The 16297-nt window shown below is 38.0% G+C and overlaps 1 protein-coding gene across 4 annotated transcripts in view; it reads left to right on the plus strand.

Moving 5' to 3' along the window:
• The window catches only part of GOLPH3L (golgi phosphoprotein 3 like), a 37217-nt gene extending 27984 nt beyond the window's left edge, over positions 1–9233 (plus strand). For all 4 annotated transcript variants that reach the window (XM_082834597.1, XM_082834599.1, XM_082834598.1 and 1 more), the window contains one exon: positions 6985–9233. In XM_082834597.1, coding sequence (XP_082690723.1) covers positions 6985–7412 — 428 coding nt within the window. In that variant the 3' untranslated portion in view covers positions 7413–9233. The remainder of the gene's footprint in view (positions 1–6984) is intronic.
• Positions 9234–16297: the final 7064 nt, after the last annotated feature.

Here is a 16297-nt window from a genome sequence, read left to right on the forward strand (position 1 = left end):
AGCTTCATTCTTTTGCATGTGGATGTGCAGTTTCTCAGAACCATTTGTTAAAAATACTATTCTTTCCCCCTTGAATGGTGTTGGCAGCCTTGTTGAAAAATCAGTTGACCATATCTATGAGGGTTTATTTCTGGGCTCTCTATTCTATTGCATTAATCTGTATGTTTGTCCTTATGCCATACCATACTGTTTTACTTACTGTAGCTTGGTAGTAAGTTTTGAAGTTGGGAAAGTATGAGTCCACTAACTTTATTCTTCTTTTTCAAGTTATTTTGGCTGTTCTGGGTCCCTTGCAATTCCATATGAATTTGAGGATCAGCTTTTCCACTTCTGTGGAAAAGGCTGTTAGAATTTGATAGGGATTGTGTTGAACCTGTAGATCTCTTCAGGTGGTATTGCCATTTTAACAGTGTTAAGTCTTCCTGTCCATTAAAAGAAGCTCAGTCTGTCTTTCCATTATTTATGTGTTCTTTAATTTCTTTCAGCAGTGTTTTATAGTTTTCAGTGTACAAATCTTCCACCTCCCTGGTTAGACTTATTCCTAAATATTTAATTTTCTTAGACACTATTATAAATGAGATTGCTTTCTTAATTTCATTTTCAGATTATTCATTTCTGATATATAGAAACAACTGATTTTTTGTGTGTTCATCTTGTACCCTGCAACTTAGCTGAGTTTATTAGCTCTAGTAGCTTTTTGTGTACTTTGGGGGATTTTCTATCTGCAAACAGAGATAGTTTTAGTTTTTCCTTTACAATTTAGATGCCTTTAATTTTTTCTTTCTTGTCTACTAGCTCTGGCCAGAACTTCCAGTAAATTGTTGAATAGCAGCGGTGAAAGCAGGCATCCTTGTCTTTCTTGTTCCTTGACCTTTGGGGGATCTTTTACAATTAGCTTTGAGGTTTTCATAAATACTCTTTATCATGTTGAGGAATTTTTCTTTTACTCCTAGTTTCCTAGAAGTTTTTATCATGAAATGGTGTTTGTTTTTCTCAAGTTGCTTTTCTGAGTCAAGTGAGATGATCATGTGGGGTTTTTTTTCATTCTGTTAAATGATGTATTACATTGTTTGACTTTTTATTGAGTTAAAATTGGCATAAACATTATATTAATTTCAGGTGTACATCATATTGATTCAATATTTGTACATATTATGAAATGATCACCACAATAATTCTAGTTAGTATCCATCATCACACATAGGTAGTTTTTTTTTCTTGTGTGAGAACTTTTTTAAAAAAATATTTATTTATTTGGCTGCACCGGATCTTAGTTGCAGCACGCGGGATCTTCATTGCTGCATGCAGGATCTTCATTGCGGCATACGGGACCTTTTAGTTGTGGCAAGTAGGATCTTTAGTTGTGGCATGTGAGCTCTTAGTTGTGGCATGTGGGATCTAGTTCTCCAACCAGGGATTGAACGTGGGCCCCCTGTGTTGGGAGCATGGAGTCTTAACCACTGGACCACCAAGGAAGTCCTGAGAACTTTTAAGATCTGTTTTCTTGGAACTTTCAAATATATAATGCAGTGTTATTAACTATAGTCACCATGCTCTACATTACATCCGCAGGATTTATTTATTTTATAACTAGAATTTTGTATCTTTTGATCTCCTTCACGCATTCTGGCATTCTCCCCCTCCCTGCCCCTAGCAACTACCAATCTGTTCTCTGTATCTATGATTTTGGAATTTTTTGTTTTTGTTTTACATTCCACATACAAGTGAGATCATAATAGTATTTGTCTTTCTCTGTCTGACTTTTTTTTTTTATAGATTTATGCGGGCATTCAGCCTCACTTATTTATTTTATTTTATTTTATTTTTTAAAAAATATTTATTTATTTATTTGGTTGTGCCAGGTCTTTGTTGCAGCAGGCAGGCTCCTTAGTTGCAGCTCGCAGCCTCCTTAGTTGCAGCAGGAGGACTCCTTAGTTGCGGCTCACAGCCTCATTAGTTGCGGCAGGCAGGCTCCTTAGTTGCAGCTCAAGGGCTCCTTAGTTGCAGCATGTAACTCTTAGTTGTGGCATGCATGTGGGATCTAGTTCCCTGACCAAGGATTGAACCCAGGCCCCCTGCGTTGGGAGCACGGAGTCTTCACCACTGTACCACCAGGGAAGTCCCTCTGTCTGACTTACTTCACTTAGCATAATGCCCTCAAGGTCCATCCAGGTTGTCATGAATGGCAAGATTTCCTGTTTTTTATGGTTGAATAATATTCTGTTATATGTATATGTGTGCATATATGTATGTGTGTGGTGTGTGTATATACATATACCACATTTTCTTTATCCATTCATCCATAATTGATATTTAAGTTGCTTCCATGTCTTGGCTATTATAAATAATGCTGCAGTGAACATGGGGTGCATATATCTTTTCAATTCTACTCAGAAGTAGAATTACTAGATTATATGGTAGTTGTAATTTTAAGTTTTTGAGAAACCTCTATACTGTTTTCTTTTTTTTTAATTAAAAAATTTTTTTTAATTTTATTTATTTTTTTGGCTACATTGGGTCTTCATTGCTGCACGTGGGCTTTCTCTAGTTGCGGTGAGTGGGGGCTACTTTTCATTGCAGTGCGTGGACTTCTCATTGCAGTGGCTTCTCTTGTGGAGCATGGGCTCTAGGCGCGCAGGCTTCAGTAGTTGTGGCATGCGGGCTCAGTAATTGTGGCTCATGGGCTGTAGAGCACAGGCTCAGTAGTTGTGGCGCATGGGCTTAGGTGCTCCGCGGCATGTGGGATCTTCCCAGACCAGGGATTAAACCATGTCCCCTGCATTGGCAGGTGGATTCTCAACCACTGCACCACCAGGGAAGTCCTATACTGTTTTCTGTAGTGACTGGGCCAATTTACATTTTCACTAACAGTACACAAGGGTTCCCTTTTCTCTATATCCTCACCAACAGTTGTTATTCTTGGTCTTTTTAATATTAGCCATCTTAACAAATGTGGAATGATATCACACTATGGTTTTGATTTGCATTTCCTTGATGATTAGTGATGTTGAGCGCATTTTCATGTGTCTTTTGGCCATTTGTATGTCTTCTTTAGAAAAATGTCTATTCAGGTCCTCAGCCCATTTGATTTTCTGTTACATTCCTGGGATAAATTTTACTTGATCAAGGTGAATAATCATTTTATTATGCTGTTGGATTCAATTTGCTAATATTTTATTAAGAATTTTGCATCTATATTCATAGGACTTATTAGTCTGTAACTTTCTTTTCTTGTGATGTATTTTTTTAATTTATTAATTTATTATTATTTTTTGGCTGCATTGGGTCTTTGTTGCTGCACGTGGGCTTTCTCTAGTTATGTCGAGTGGGGGCTACTCTTCATTGCGATTCACAGGCTTCTCATTGCGGTGCCTTCTCTTGTTGTGGAGCACAGGCTCTAGGCGCACAGGCTTCAGTAGTTGTGGCACACGGACTCGGTAGTTGTGGCTCACGAGCTGGGCTTAGTTGCTCCGCCGCACATGGAATCTTCCCAGACTAGGGCTCAAACCATGTCCCCCTGCATTGACAGGCAGATTCCTAACCATCAGGATAAAGACATTCCTGATGTCTTTATCTGGCTTTAGTATCAGGATAATCCTTGCCTCACAGGATGAGTTAGGAGGCGTTCCCTCTTCAGTTTTTTGGAAGACTTTGAGAAGGATTTGTGTTAATTCTTGTTTAAATGTTAGGTAGAATTCACTGATGAAGCCATCTGGTCCAGGACTTTTCTTTTTGGGGAGGTTTTTGATTACTGATTTCATCTTTTTTTTTTTTTTTGCGGTACGTAGGCCTCTCACTGTTGTGGCCTCTCCCGTTACGGAGCACAGGCTTCGGACGCGCAGGCTCAGCGGCCATGGCTCACGGGCCTAGCCGCTCCGTGGCACGTGGGATCTTCCCGGACCGGGGCACGAACCCATGTCCCCTGCATCAGCAGGCGGACTCTCAACCACTGCGCCACCAGGGAAGCCCTGATTTCATCTTTTTACTTGCTATAAATCTGTTGAAATTTTCTATTTCTTCATCAGTCAGTTTAGATAATTTGAGTGTTTCAGGGAATTTGTCCATTTCTTCTAGGTTATATAATTTGTTGGCTTACCATTATTCATAGCATTCTCTTATAATCCTTTTTTTAATCTTTGCAAGGTTATTTGTAATGTCCCCACTTTAATTTCTCATTTTAGTTGTTTGTATCTTTTCTCTTTTTCTTTGGCAGTCTACCTAAAAGTTTGTGAATTTTGTTGATCTTTTCAAAAAACCAACTCTTTGTTTCTTTGGTCTTCTTTGTTGTTTTTCTGATCTCTCTTTTTGTTCATCTCTTCTCTAATCTTTATTTCGTTCCTTCTGTTAGCTTTGGGTTTACTTTGCTCTTCTTTTTCTAGTCCATTAAAGTGTAAAGTTAGGTGATTGATTTGAGACTTACTTTTTTAATTTAGGCATTTACAGCTATAAATTTCCCTCTGAGCACTGCTTTCACTATATCCCATACATTTTAGTGCATTGTGTTTTCATCCATTTCTAAGTATTTTCTAATTTCCCTTGTAATTTCTTCTTTGACCCATTGGTTGTTTAAGCTTGTTTAATTTACACATATAGGCAAATTTTCATTTTCCTTCTTTTACTTATTTCTAATTTCATCCCATTGTTGTCAGAGCAGATACTTTGTCTGTATCTTTTGAAATCTATTGAGATTTATTTTATGGCCTAACAAGAGGTCTGTCTTGTTAGGAGAATGGAGAATGGAGAATGTGCCATGTACACTTGAGAAGAATGTGTATTCTGCTGTTAGGTGGAGTGTTCTGTATATGTCTGTTAGGCTTAGTGAGTTTATTATGTTGTTGAATCTTCTATTTTTTAATTATTTTCAGTCTACTTGATCTAAGTCTCATTGAAAATGGGGTGTTATAAAACTGTCTACTTCTGACTGTTCTGCCCATTTTGCTTCATATATTTTGAGCCTGTTCTTAGGAGTGTAAATATTTATACTTGTTATATCTTCTTGTTGTACTGAACGTTTTATTAATATATAATGTCTTTCTCTGTCTCTCTTACCTTACATAATTTTAAATCTATTTTGTCCAAAATTAGTATAGCCACCCCTGCTGTCTTTTGGTTACTATTTGAATGGAATATCTTTTTCCATCCATTCACTTTCAGCCTATCTGTGTCCTTTGATCTAAAGTGAATCTCTCATAGACAGCATATAATTGGATTATGTTTTTTAACCCATTCTGCCAATTTTTTCTTACTATTAAGTAGTTTAATCCATTTACATTTAAAGTAATTACTGATAAGGAGACAGTCAATTCTGCCATTTTGCTATTTGTTTTCTTTTTTTAATTAAAAAAATTTTTAATTAATTTTTTTATTTATTTTATTTTTGGCTGCATTTGGTCTTCATTGCTGCACACAGGCTTTCTTTAGTTGTGGAGTGGGGGCTACTCTTCGTTGTGGCACACGAGCTTCTCATTGCAGTGGCTTCTCTTGTGGAGCATGGGCTCTAGGCCCACGGGCTTCAATAGTTGTGGCACACGGGCTCAGTAGTTGTGGCTCGCAGGCTCTAGAGTGCAGGCTCAGTAGTTGCGGCACACGGGCTTAGTTGCTTCACAGCATGTGGGATTTTCCCAGACCAGGGCATGAACCTGTGTCCCCTGCATTGGCAGGCGGATTCTTAACCACTGCGCCACCAGGGAAGTCCCATTTTTTTTGTTTTTTGTTTGTTTTTTCCTTCAGCCTCGCCACACAGCTTTCAGGATCTTAGTTCCCTGACCAGGGATTGAACCCACACCCTTGGCAGTGAAAGCACAGAGTCCTAACCACTGGACCACCAGGAAATTCCCTACATAGTGTTTATTATATGTTGCTAGATTTGTTTGCTAGTATTTTGTTGAGCATTTTTGTACCTATATTCATAAGGGATATTGGTCTATAGTTTTCTTGTGAAGTGTGTCTCCTTTTACTATCAGAGTAATACTGTGTAGACTAAGGAAGTGTTCCCTCCTCTTCCTCTTCTTTTTTTTTTTAAGCATTTGTGAAGGATTGGCATTAATTCTTCATTAATGTTTGGTAGAATTACCAGTACAGCCATCTTGACCACACTTTTCTTTGTGGGAAGTTTTAAAGTTACTATTCAATCTATTTACTTGTTATATATTCAAACTCTCTCTTTCTTGTTGAGTTGGTTTAGGTAATTTCTGTATTTCAAAGAATTTGTCCATTCTTCTAGGTTGTCTAATTTGTTGGCATCCTGTTTTTCATAGTATTTCCTTACAATTCTTTTTATTTTTGTAAGGTCAGTAGTGATGTCTCCTCTTTCATTCCTAATTTTAGTAATTTTGAGTGTTCTCTCTTTTTTCCTTGGTCACTCTAGGTTTGTCCTTTTTTTATATTTTCATTGAACCAAGTTTTGATTTGATTTTCTCTGTTTCCTCTCTAATCTTTATTATTATTTCCTTTCTCCTGCTTGCTTTGGGTTTAGTATGATCTTCTTTTTCTAGTTTTTTAAGATAGAATGTTAGGTTGTTGATTTGACATCTCCTTTTCTAATATAGCATTTGGATCATAAATTTCCCTCTTCGTACTGCTTTAAGCTGCATCCCATAAGTTTTGGTATGTTGTGGGGTTTCTTTAATTCAACTCAAAAGTATTTTTTAAATTTTCCTTGTGATTTCTTCTTTGACTCATTGGTTATTTCAGATTGTGTTGTGTAATTTCCACATATTTTTTAATTTCCCAGATTTCCTTCTGTTATTAATTTCTAGTTTAATTCCATTGTGATTGGATAGCATACTTTGTATGTTTTCAGTCCTTTTAAATTTATTAAGGTTTGTTTTATGGCCTGGCATATGGTCTATCCTGGAGAATGTTTCATGTGCACTTAAGAAGAATGTACATTCTACTGTTATAGGGTAGAATATTCTATAGATGTCTTCTTAGGTCTAGTTGGTTTATAATGTTGTTCAAGCCTTCTATTTATTTTTCCCATAGGTGAGACCTGGAACCCTTTCAAATTACAGTACCAGCTGAGAAATGTAAGAGAGAGAATTGCAAAGAACCTAGTAGAGAAGGGTATTCTAACCACTGAGAAGCAGAATTTCCTCCTATTTGACATGACTACTCACCCAGTGACCAATACAACAGAGAAGCAGCGACTAGTGAAAAAGCTTCAAGACAGTGTCCTAGAGCGGTGGGTAAATGACCCTCAGCGTATGGACAAGCGAACACTAGCACTACTGGTGCTAGCCCACTCCTCTGACGTGCTAGAGAATGTCTTCTCCTCTCTGACAGATGACAAGTATGATGTGGCAATGAATCGGGCCAAGGACCTAGTGGAACTGGACCCTGAGGTAGAGGGGACAAAGCACAGTGCCACAGAGATGATCTGGGCTGTGCTGGCAGCCTTCAATAAATCCTAAAGCCAGCAGGTGGGTTTCTCCTTTTCCCTTACTGGCCAGTGACTGTCAGAGGCACCATCAGCAAGCTTTGTGTGATGAGATGTTTTCCATCATGTTTTTTCCTTCTCTTGAATCAAACTCGTTATTTGGGGAGAGCAACTTCAAGGCTCCTGTATAGACCTTGACTATTATAAGCAGACTTTATTTTTCCCTATACTTCCACTCCAGAGGTGAATAAACTGGGTGAACCAACACACACCCAATAAATAAACATTTTCTCTCATTTCTTGGTTTACTTCCATCTAGTGTGCTTTTGCATTAGCAGGAATATCTAAGTGAGATTTGGATTTCTCTAGCCACAGAATGTGAATGAGATGTAGAGCAAACCATTTATCATATTTTTAAAATTTTATTTTCCATTTTAAATATATGTTTTCAGTCTGTCTCTCAGGCTCTGCTAAGTAATATAGCTTGTTGAAGTAACCATCTCTTTGAATAAGGGGCAATGGAAACAAAACTAATTTTCGGAGCATATGGTCTCTGGGATATAAATGCGTGTCCCGCTAGTGGTTTTCTCATTTTTCCTTTTCTAACCTAATGAGAATATTGCAAATGTGATTACCTGGTTCTCACAGTCCTAGAACCAGAAATATATTCTCTACTCTCTCTCAGCATTATCCTACTCCATCATTCATTAGAACAGAAGTCTAAATGAAAAAAATGTATCTCTCAACCACCTCCTTCAAGCAGTCAGCAATACAATTTGCAAAGGGAGGTGACATCAGAATTTCCTCTCTTTAGCACATGACTATCCTGATTCCTCCTGACTACTTTAAATGTCCCTACTCTGATTGAATTTAGGGAGTTGTAAATTTCAATTGCAGAAGGCAGTATCCTGAGTCCAGACAATATATCTAAACTCTAGATCTTCTTGTTCCCTATTTTGGCTTCCTACATAAATTGATAGATTCTGTCTATATTTAAGGGTTCTGGAGGTACTTTTATCTATATTTAATCCACAGATACCCTTCTAGTCATTAGTCTTGTCTCAACACAACCATCTGTCTAACCAAATCGCTAAAACATTTTTTAATTCAGTAGTGAATGCAAACAGAAGCTTATTAAGAAAAATCCTGTTTAGAAGAGCAATTTGATCTTAAAAGCATCCTGATATAAAGTCCAGTATTTGGGAATATAAAGAGGACAGGCATCAGACTGTGCTAATATCAAGCATTTGTTATGCTGATACTTTTAATGGATCTTGCCTCTTGACAGCTACAGAGAAACGGGCTATCAAAGGGCTAATACAGATGATCCAGACCTGACATCAAATCTTCCTGATCAGAAGTAATTAAATGAATGATTGTAACTTCATCTTCTCCCCTAAACCTGTCTAGCTCCACAAAATTCCCAACTCAATTAACTTTCTTTTTTCACTTTTAGGTATCACTTAGGTGACTAGAGATATAAATTTTAAAGTGAAACAAATTCTTAAATGTGAAGCTGAGTAGAGCTTCAGTCTGGCTCTCTAAAAGTACAAAAACCAGTCCCTGGTTGCCTCTACCTGACTTAGTTTTTTCTTTCCATATGAAAACAATTCAGCATGAATTGAAACCAGGTTTTCCTGTGGAAAGTTTCAGCTTGATTGGGAGAGTAGAAGTTGAGTTCTTTCTAGCAACTCTTGGTCAGTGTTTATTTTTATATTGTATCTCGATAAGATGAAGATGTCTTCAGTTTGAATCTGCATAATGTTCATTGCAAAACACCTTTTCATTTAATGCATATGGCCTTCACATTTCTGTATAATAAAGATTATTGTCTCTGGTATCTCTGTGCAGTTTTACAACTTCAGTTATTTTAACTGGAAATGAGAACTTTTCACACAAGGCCAGTAACACTCCCGGTTTACACTAGGATACTAGCCTCTGTTTCATCCTGTGTGGAAAATTAGGCATACACAAATATTACAATTGTAACATATATATACTGGAGGGCAGGGCATGTTAAGTCTAACCCGAACACCAGCTAATGTAAAGTCTGAATAGTGTCTCCATCTCGAGCAAAATAAGTTACCCAATTACACCATTATTACCATGAAAATAATGAGTATATTCTATCCTATTAATAACTACTTGCACGTGACACCTGAACTTACTGAAGAGCTGAAAGTCTTAGGTTGCAAGTGTAGGTAACATACCTAACTATAACAGAGTTAACAATGTGTGAAAAGAAAGATAATTGAGCTTGTAATTGGCTTATTGTTCTTCACTTCTTTTATAATGTCTACAGCATAAAGGACAATAAGAAATGTATTTACTAGGATTGTTTATACTTGTTATTTTTATTTCAGAAAAAGTATTGTTTTCCCATAAGTCATCCTTTGTAACAATGTTTCTCAAAATGTGGTGCATCAAAATAACCTTTGTGGGGGTGAGTACTTTGCCAAAATACAGGTTACTAATAAATCAGTCTCTGGGGTTGGGGGCTTAGGAAGCTGCATTTTAAACATAGTCTCTAAAAGCTTACACGTTAAAATTTGGGAACACTGCTTTATATTTTATTGCCTATAATTCATTCATCCAAAAAAATATTGAGTACTTACAAATTAAATGGCACTTGCTAGGTGTGACAATAAAAAATTGTGTAGGACACAATTTCGGCCCCCAAGAACTCACATTTAAGTGGGCAAATAAGATACTTTGTGATAAATGCTCATGTGGAAGTAGAAACTTAATTTTTTTTTTTTTTTTTTTTGCGGTACGCGGGCCTCTCACTGTTGTGGCCTCTCCCGTTGTGGAGCACATGCTCTGGACGCGCAGGCTCAGCGGCCATGGCTCACGGGCCCAGCCACTCCACAGCATGTGGGATCTTCCCAGACCAGGGCACGAACCTGTGTCCCCTGCATCAGCAGGCGGACTCTCAACCACTGCGCCACCAGGGGAGCCCAAACTTAATTTTTAGAAGCACAAAGAAGTAGCATTCTTCCTGGGAACACTAGGAAAGACTTAGAAGAGGTTATTTATTATAGTGGCTTTCATGTATTGAGTACTTTTCTTGTGAGGTACTATTCTAACCACTTCATATATTTTCTAATTTAGTCCTCAACACTAAAAAACCATAGAAGATTATTTTAAAGAAAATTCAGAGAGGTAGTGAGGCTTGCCTAAGGACACTGTGCAGAGCTTGAGTTCAAACACAGGCTTTTAACCACTACTCTCTCCTGCCTTCATTTAAGCTCAATCTTGAAGAATCTTCTCAGGTTGAAAAGGAAGAGCCAAGGCTATGCTGGGCTAGGGAAACAAAATACAGAATGTACAAAGTAATTTGTTATGTGCTAGAATTTCATGAATGTGTGTGCTTTTCACATATCTATCTCTCAAAAGAGATTGTTCTAAGAGAGTATATTCAAGTTATAGACTAAAGAAGGGTTTTTGGAACTAGCAAATTATCTGTTTTTGTTTACCTTCATTTATTCCTTCTCTGATGCTTTTCTTACATAAAACTTTTCTGGCATATCATTTTCCTTCTCCCTTAACTTCTTTTAACACTTCTTACAGGGCAAGTGTGCTGGACATAAATTCCCTCAGTTTTTATCTGAGAAAGTATTTATCCTTCGCTTTTGAAGGATAATTTTACTGGATATAGAATTCTAGATTGCTGGCTGTTTTTTTGTTTTTGTTTTACAATACTATTTTATTTTTTATTTTTTTAAATACGTATTTATTTATTTGGCTGTGCCGGGTGTTCACTGTAGCATGCCAGATGAGGGATTTTTAGTTGCGGCATGCAGAATCTAGTTCCCTGACCAGGGATCGAACCCAGGCCTCCTGCATTGGGAGTGCAGAATCTTAACCACTGGACCACCAGGGAAGTCCCCAACACTTTAAATATTTCACTGTACTCACTTCTTGCATGAGTGTTTTCTGATATCAAATTTTAACAAAACTGGGCTTCCCTGGTGGCGCAGTGGTTGAGAATCTGCCTGCCAATGCAGGGGACACGGGTTCGAGCCCTGGTCTTGGAAGATCCCACATGCCGCGGAGCAACTAGGCCTGTGAGCAACAACTACTGAGCCTGCGCGTCTGGAGCCTGTGCTCTGCAACAAGAGAGGCTGCGATAGTGAGAGGCCTGCACACCGCAATGAAGAGTGGCCCCCGTTTGCCCCAACTAGAGAAAGCCCTCGCACAGAAACGAAGACCCAACACAGCCAAAAATAAATTAATTTAAAAAATTTTTAACAAAACTATAAAGAGAATTCTAATTGAAAGATTTTTTAAATGTTCTTTACCTTTTCCATACAGCTAAAATGCACAGATTATATATTCATATAATTTCTAAGCATGTGTTTTACTCCCTAAAGAATAAAAATAATTGCTTTAATGCTGAAATAAGTTAAGTAGAATGGATTTTTTATATTTTCCTATTACCTATTACATATGTACATGAATCTTTGTTCCTGTGTCCCCAGTTCTTCTCAAGGCCTTGGTCTGCCTTCCTTTTCTCCTCAGTGAGTTCCAGGTGTGTACATAATTTGGAAAGAGACAGACTAGACATGACTTCTTATTGATAAGTGAGAAAGGGAGCCATCCCTCCCAGAAAGCAATAAAATTCTACGGAATGCAAGTCAGAAAAGCAAGGGTCACTTCCTGGCAGAAATCTTTTTCTAGCAGCCCCACTCACTGCTGTTAGTTTTTCTTTACATTCCAGATTGTAAAAAAGTAGATTCAATTTGGGTGGAAGGTGGGGAGCAAATACTCCATAAGAACTCTTCAAATAGATGTGTTTTGTGTAGATTTTTGTTCCCTGAGTATCAGTACTCTGCCCACCACTTTGTTTTTCTCAACTAAGTGAACATCCCCAAGAATAATAGCATATTTTATCTGAACTTACTTTAGAAACTCAGCTAGGAATCTAGAGGCTTCTGCCCCATCAGAAGGACTGCTTGACCAAATCGCCATGTTTCTGCCCCATATGCAAGCCCAATAGATGTATGTTATTCTCCTGATTTGATGGGAAAAAATTCAAAGCCAAAGTTTTTCTCATATATTTCAGAGATGCTGAGATCCCACTCCCAATCTAATGATGAGTACTTCTTCAAAGATTTCTGGACATTTAAAGCCATAATACAACACCTCAAAATACTTTTGGGTTAGCCTTAATAATAATTTTTCAAATAAACTTTTTCCCCTAGCTCTGTCACCCCAGCCTTTCCTGAACTCCTAAGTGGAGGCCAGAAGGGTCTTAGATAACTTAGTTTAAACTGATTTATATTAAACTAAATTGGATTCCTTTCATTTGAGAGCAGGGAGGAAGAGATGTTTATGATCAAAGAGGGGAAGACTAGAGAAGGTAACAGAATAGTTGACTAGATTCTTAACATTATGAACATTTAAAAGACTGAACAAACACTTTTTATTTTAAAATGTTCATGTTTTAAAAATTAGATGACCTAATTGAGTCTTTATTTCTCTCCTCCATCTTACTCTTCACATTTAGATACCTTTTAAAACTTTTTATGGAATCATAACCAGAGAAAATTGCTTAAATCAAAATAAATAAAAATGTATGAATGACTCAGTAATGAATAGTGAGCATTCTTATGTAACTAGCACCCCAGTCAAGAAACAAAACATTACCAGCTCGCCAAAAGCCCCCTTCATGCCCTCTCCCAGTCACTATATCCCTCCTTCAAGCTAACTACAATCCTGACTTTTAATACAATAGATTGGTTTTGCTTTTGAACGTTATATAAATGAAATCATCCAATATGTATTTTTTGTGACGGTTGATTATTTTATTTTGAACATTTGGGTTGTTCTAGTTTGGAGCAATTATAAATAGAGCTGCTGTGAATACTTGTTTTGGTGAACATGAGAATGCATTTCAGTTGGATATATGTACCTAGGAGTGGAATTGTTGGACTATAGGGTTTCAATTACATTTAGCTTTAGTATATAGTGCCACCAGTTTTCCCAAGTATGGTTGTACCAATTTACACTCCCACCAACCATACTACAGAGCTTTTAAATTGTCAAATCATAAATTTGGGGCACATAACTGAACACAAATCTGAATAAATGAAGGTCACTGTAAATTCCTGTGACAATGCTTTAATTTATGGAAACAACTTCTCTGGTGGGCTTCAGTGGGTCTCTGTACACCCTGAAAATATGTACAATATTTTTGCATGTATGCATGTGTGTATACATGCACTTTGAGGAGAGAAGAAACACAGCTTGTATTAGATTCTCAAAGATCAGATTTTCCATACTTTGGAAAACTGGTGGCTGTGTATACTAAAGCTAATCATAATCCAGTCCTTCACACACACACACACACACACACACACACACACACACACACACACACACACACACACACACACACACACACACACACACACGTTAAGAATGATTGCTTTATGGGAGCCCAGCAATCAAGAAGCTATTTGCGGGCTTCCCTAGTGGCACAGTGGTTGAGAGTCCGCCTGCCAATGCAGGGGACACGGGTTTGTGACCCGGTCCGGGAAGATCCCACATGCTGCGGAGCGGCTCGGCCCGTGAGCCATGGCCTCTAGGCCTGCGCGTCCGGAGCCTGTGCTCCGCGATGGGAGAGACCACAACAGTGAGAGGCCCGCGTACCGCAAAAAAAAAAAAAAGAAGAAGCTATTTGCTTGCTATTAGCAAACTGTTCTACGTTGGTTATGGTGCATTGACATAGACAGTCTGAATAGGCAGGTTTCCTGTGGTTAACAGAGAAGGATTAGCACCCTTGACCACTTAATTTTCCTTTTATTTTTAGCAGGTTAAAATCCTTTATTAAAATAGCTTCATAATGTTTTGATAACTACATATTTTGAAAAGTTTCTTTTTTTTTTTTTTTTTTTTGCGGTACTTGGGCCTCTTACTGTTGCGGCCTCTCCCATTGCGGAGCACAGGCCCCGGACGCGCAGGGTCAGCAGCCATGGCTCACGGGCCCAGCCGCTCCACGGCATGTGGGATCTTCCCGGACCGGGGCACGAACCCGTGTCCCCTGCGTCGGCAGGCGGACTCTCAACCACTGTGCCACCAGGGAAGCCCCTGATAACTATTTTTATAACAGCTTTATTGATATAAAATGCACATACCATATAACATACCTACTTAAAGTGAATAATTTGATGGTTTTTTAGTATATTCACAGCATCATGCTATCACCACAATTTTAGAACATGTCATCACCCTAGAAAAAAACACATACCCATTAGCAGTCATTCCCCATTTCCCTCAGTCCTAGGCAAACACTAATGTACTTTCTGTCTCTGCAGATTTGCCTATTCTGGACATTTCATATAAATGGAATCATACAATATGTGTCTTTTGTGACTGCTTCTTTCACTTAGCATAATGTTTTCAAGGTTCATCCATGTTGTAGTATGTATCAGTGCTTCATTTATTTTTATTGGCAAATAATATTACACTGTATAGAAATACCACATTTTTGGACTTCCCTGGTGGTCCAGTGGTTGAGACTCCATGCTTCCACTGCAGGGGGCATGGGTTCAATCCCTGGTTGGGGAAGTTCCACAGTCCGTGTGATGCCTCCAAAACAAAAGTGCTCTCCTCACCAGTGTGTCAAAAAATAAATAAATAAAGCAATGTGGATATTAAAAAAAAAAAAAAAACTCTTAAAAAAAAAGAAATACCACATTTTAAATGATGTCTTTAGAGAATATAATGTGTCCAAAACAAAATCTATATTTCTTCTCCTAAACCTCCTACTTTCATATTTCCCCATATTAGTAAATGGTGCCATCATTCACCTAGCTGCTCAGGCCAAAAGCTTTGAAGTTATCCTGGATTCTCATAACAGCAAATTCTGTTGGTTGTACCTTCAAAACTCCACATCCAGCCATTTTCAACCTTCTCTGTAGCTACTACCTCCTAGTCCAAACCACTGTCATCTCTCCTAATTGGTGTCCTGCTGCTGCTTCCACTTCAATGCAGTGTACGGCAGAGGTGAGATATTTATGATAAGAGAGGCTTTTCTGTTCTCAGGGGGGAAATCATTTTTAAAACTTTGAAATGGGAAAAAACATTATTGGGTACTGTCTAGAGGAGTCTTTGGCATAATCGATCTATGGCTTTCATTGTCTTTGAACTACTTTACAATTTGTAAATTGAGAAAACTGATGGCAGTGCAAATGATTCTTATACATAGAGAGACAAATGAATTTTGGCCAGTGAGATACAATTTCCACCCTGTGAAAAAGATAACTCCAAACATAATATTTTATGCCCTGTAGATATTGGCCAATTTTATATCTATTAGCAATTTCAGCATTCTTAATTGCCTATATATGTGTCTGTCTTCAGATTCTCTTTTGAACCAGTTTAACATCTTACTAGTTCCCTCATTTGTATGAGTTATGATTTTACTTTTTTGAAAATTATCTTTAACACTGTGTTATTCTGATCATTTAGCTACTTTTCTTAGGCTACACTTAAGGCCAGCCCTAAGAGTATACATTTCTAAAAGAGACAAGGAGAGGATTGAGCTTGGTTAATTCCCTGGTATTCTAAGTCTGGCCCATCAGAGAGTGCTAATGGCATGTGTCTTAAACCCAGATATTTCTGCAGTTTTCTGGCCACGCTGTGCGGCATGTGGGATCTTAGTTCCCCAACCAGGGATCGACGAGGGATGGAACCCATGCCCCTGCATTGGAAGCATGGAGTCTTATCCAGTGGACCACAGGGAAGTCCCCAGTTTCACTTTTTATATTCTTTTTATATTCCATTCTTCTGTAGAACCTTGCTTAAGCACTGATGAATTTTACAGTGCTATTCCAAGATATCTCATCTCTCATACTCTGAAAAGATTTAGGTCTTCCCCTGAAAAATTCAAACATAAACAAGAAAAAAGACCAA

The sequence above is a fragment of the Leucopleurus acutus genome, assembly GCF_964270905.1.
Source record: "Leucopleurus acutus genome assembly, chromosome: 2".
Lineage (NCBI taxonomy): Eukaryota > Metazoa > Chordata > Mammalia > Artiodactyla > Delphinidae > Leucopleurus > Leucopleurus acutus.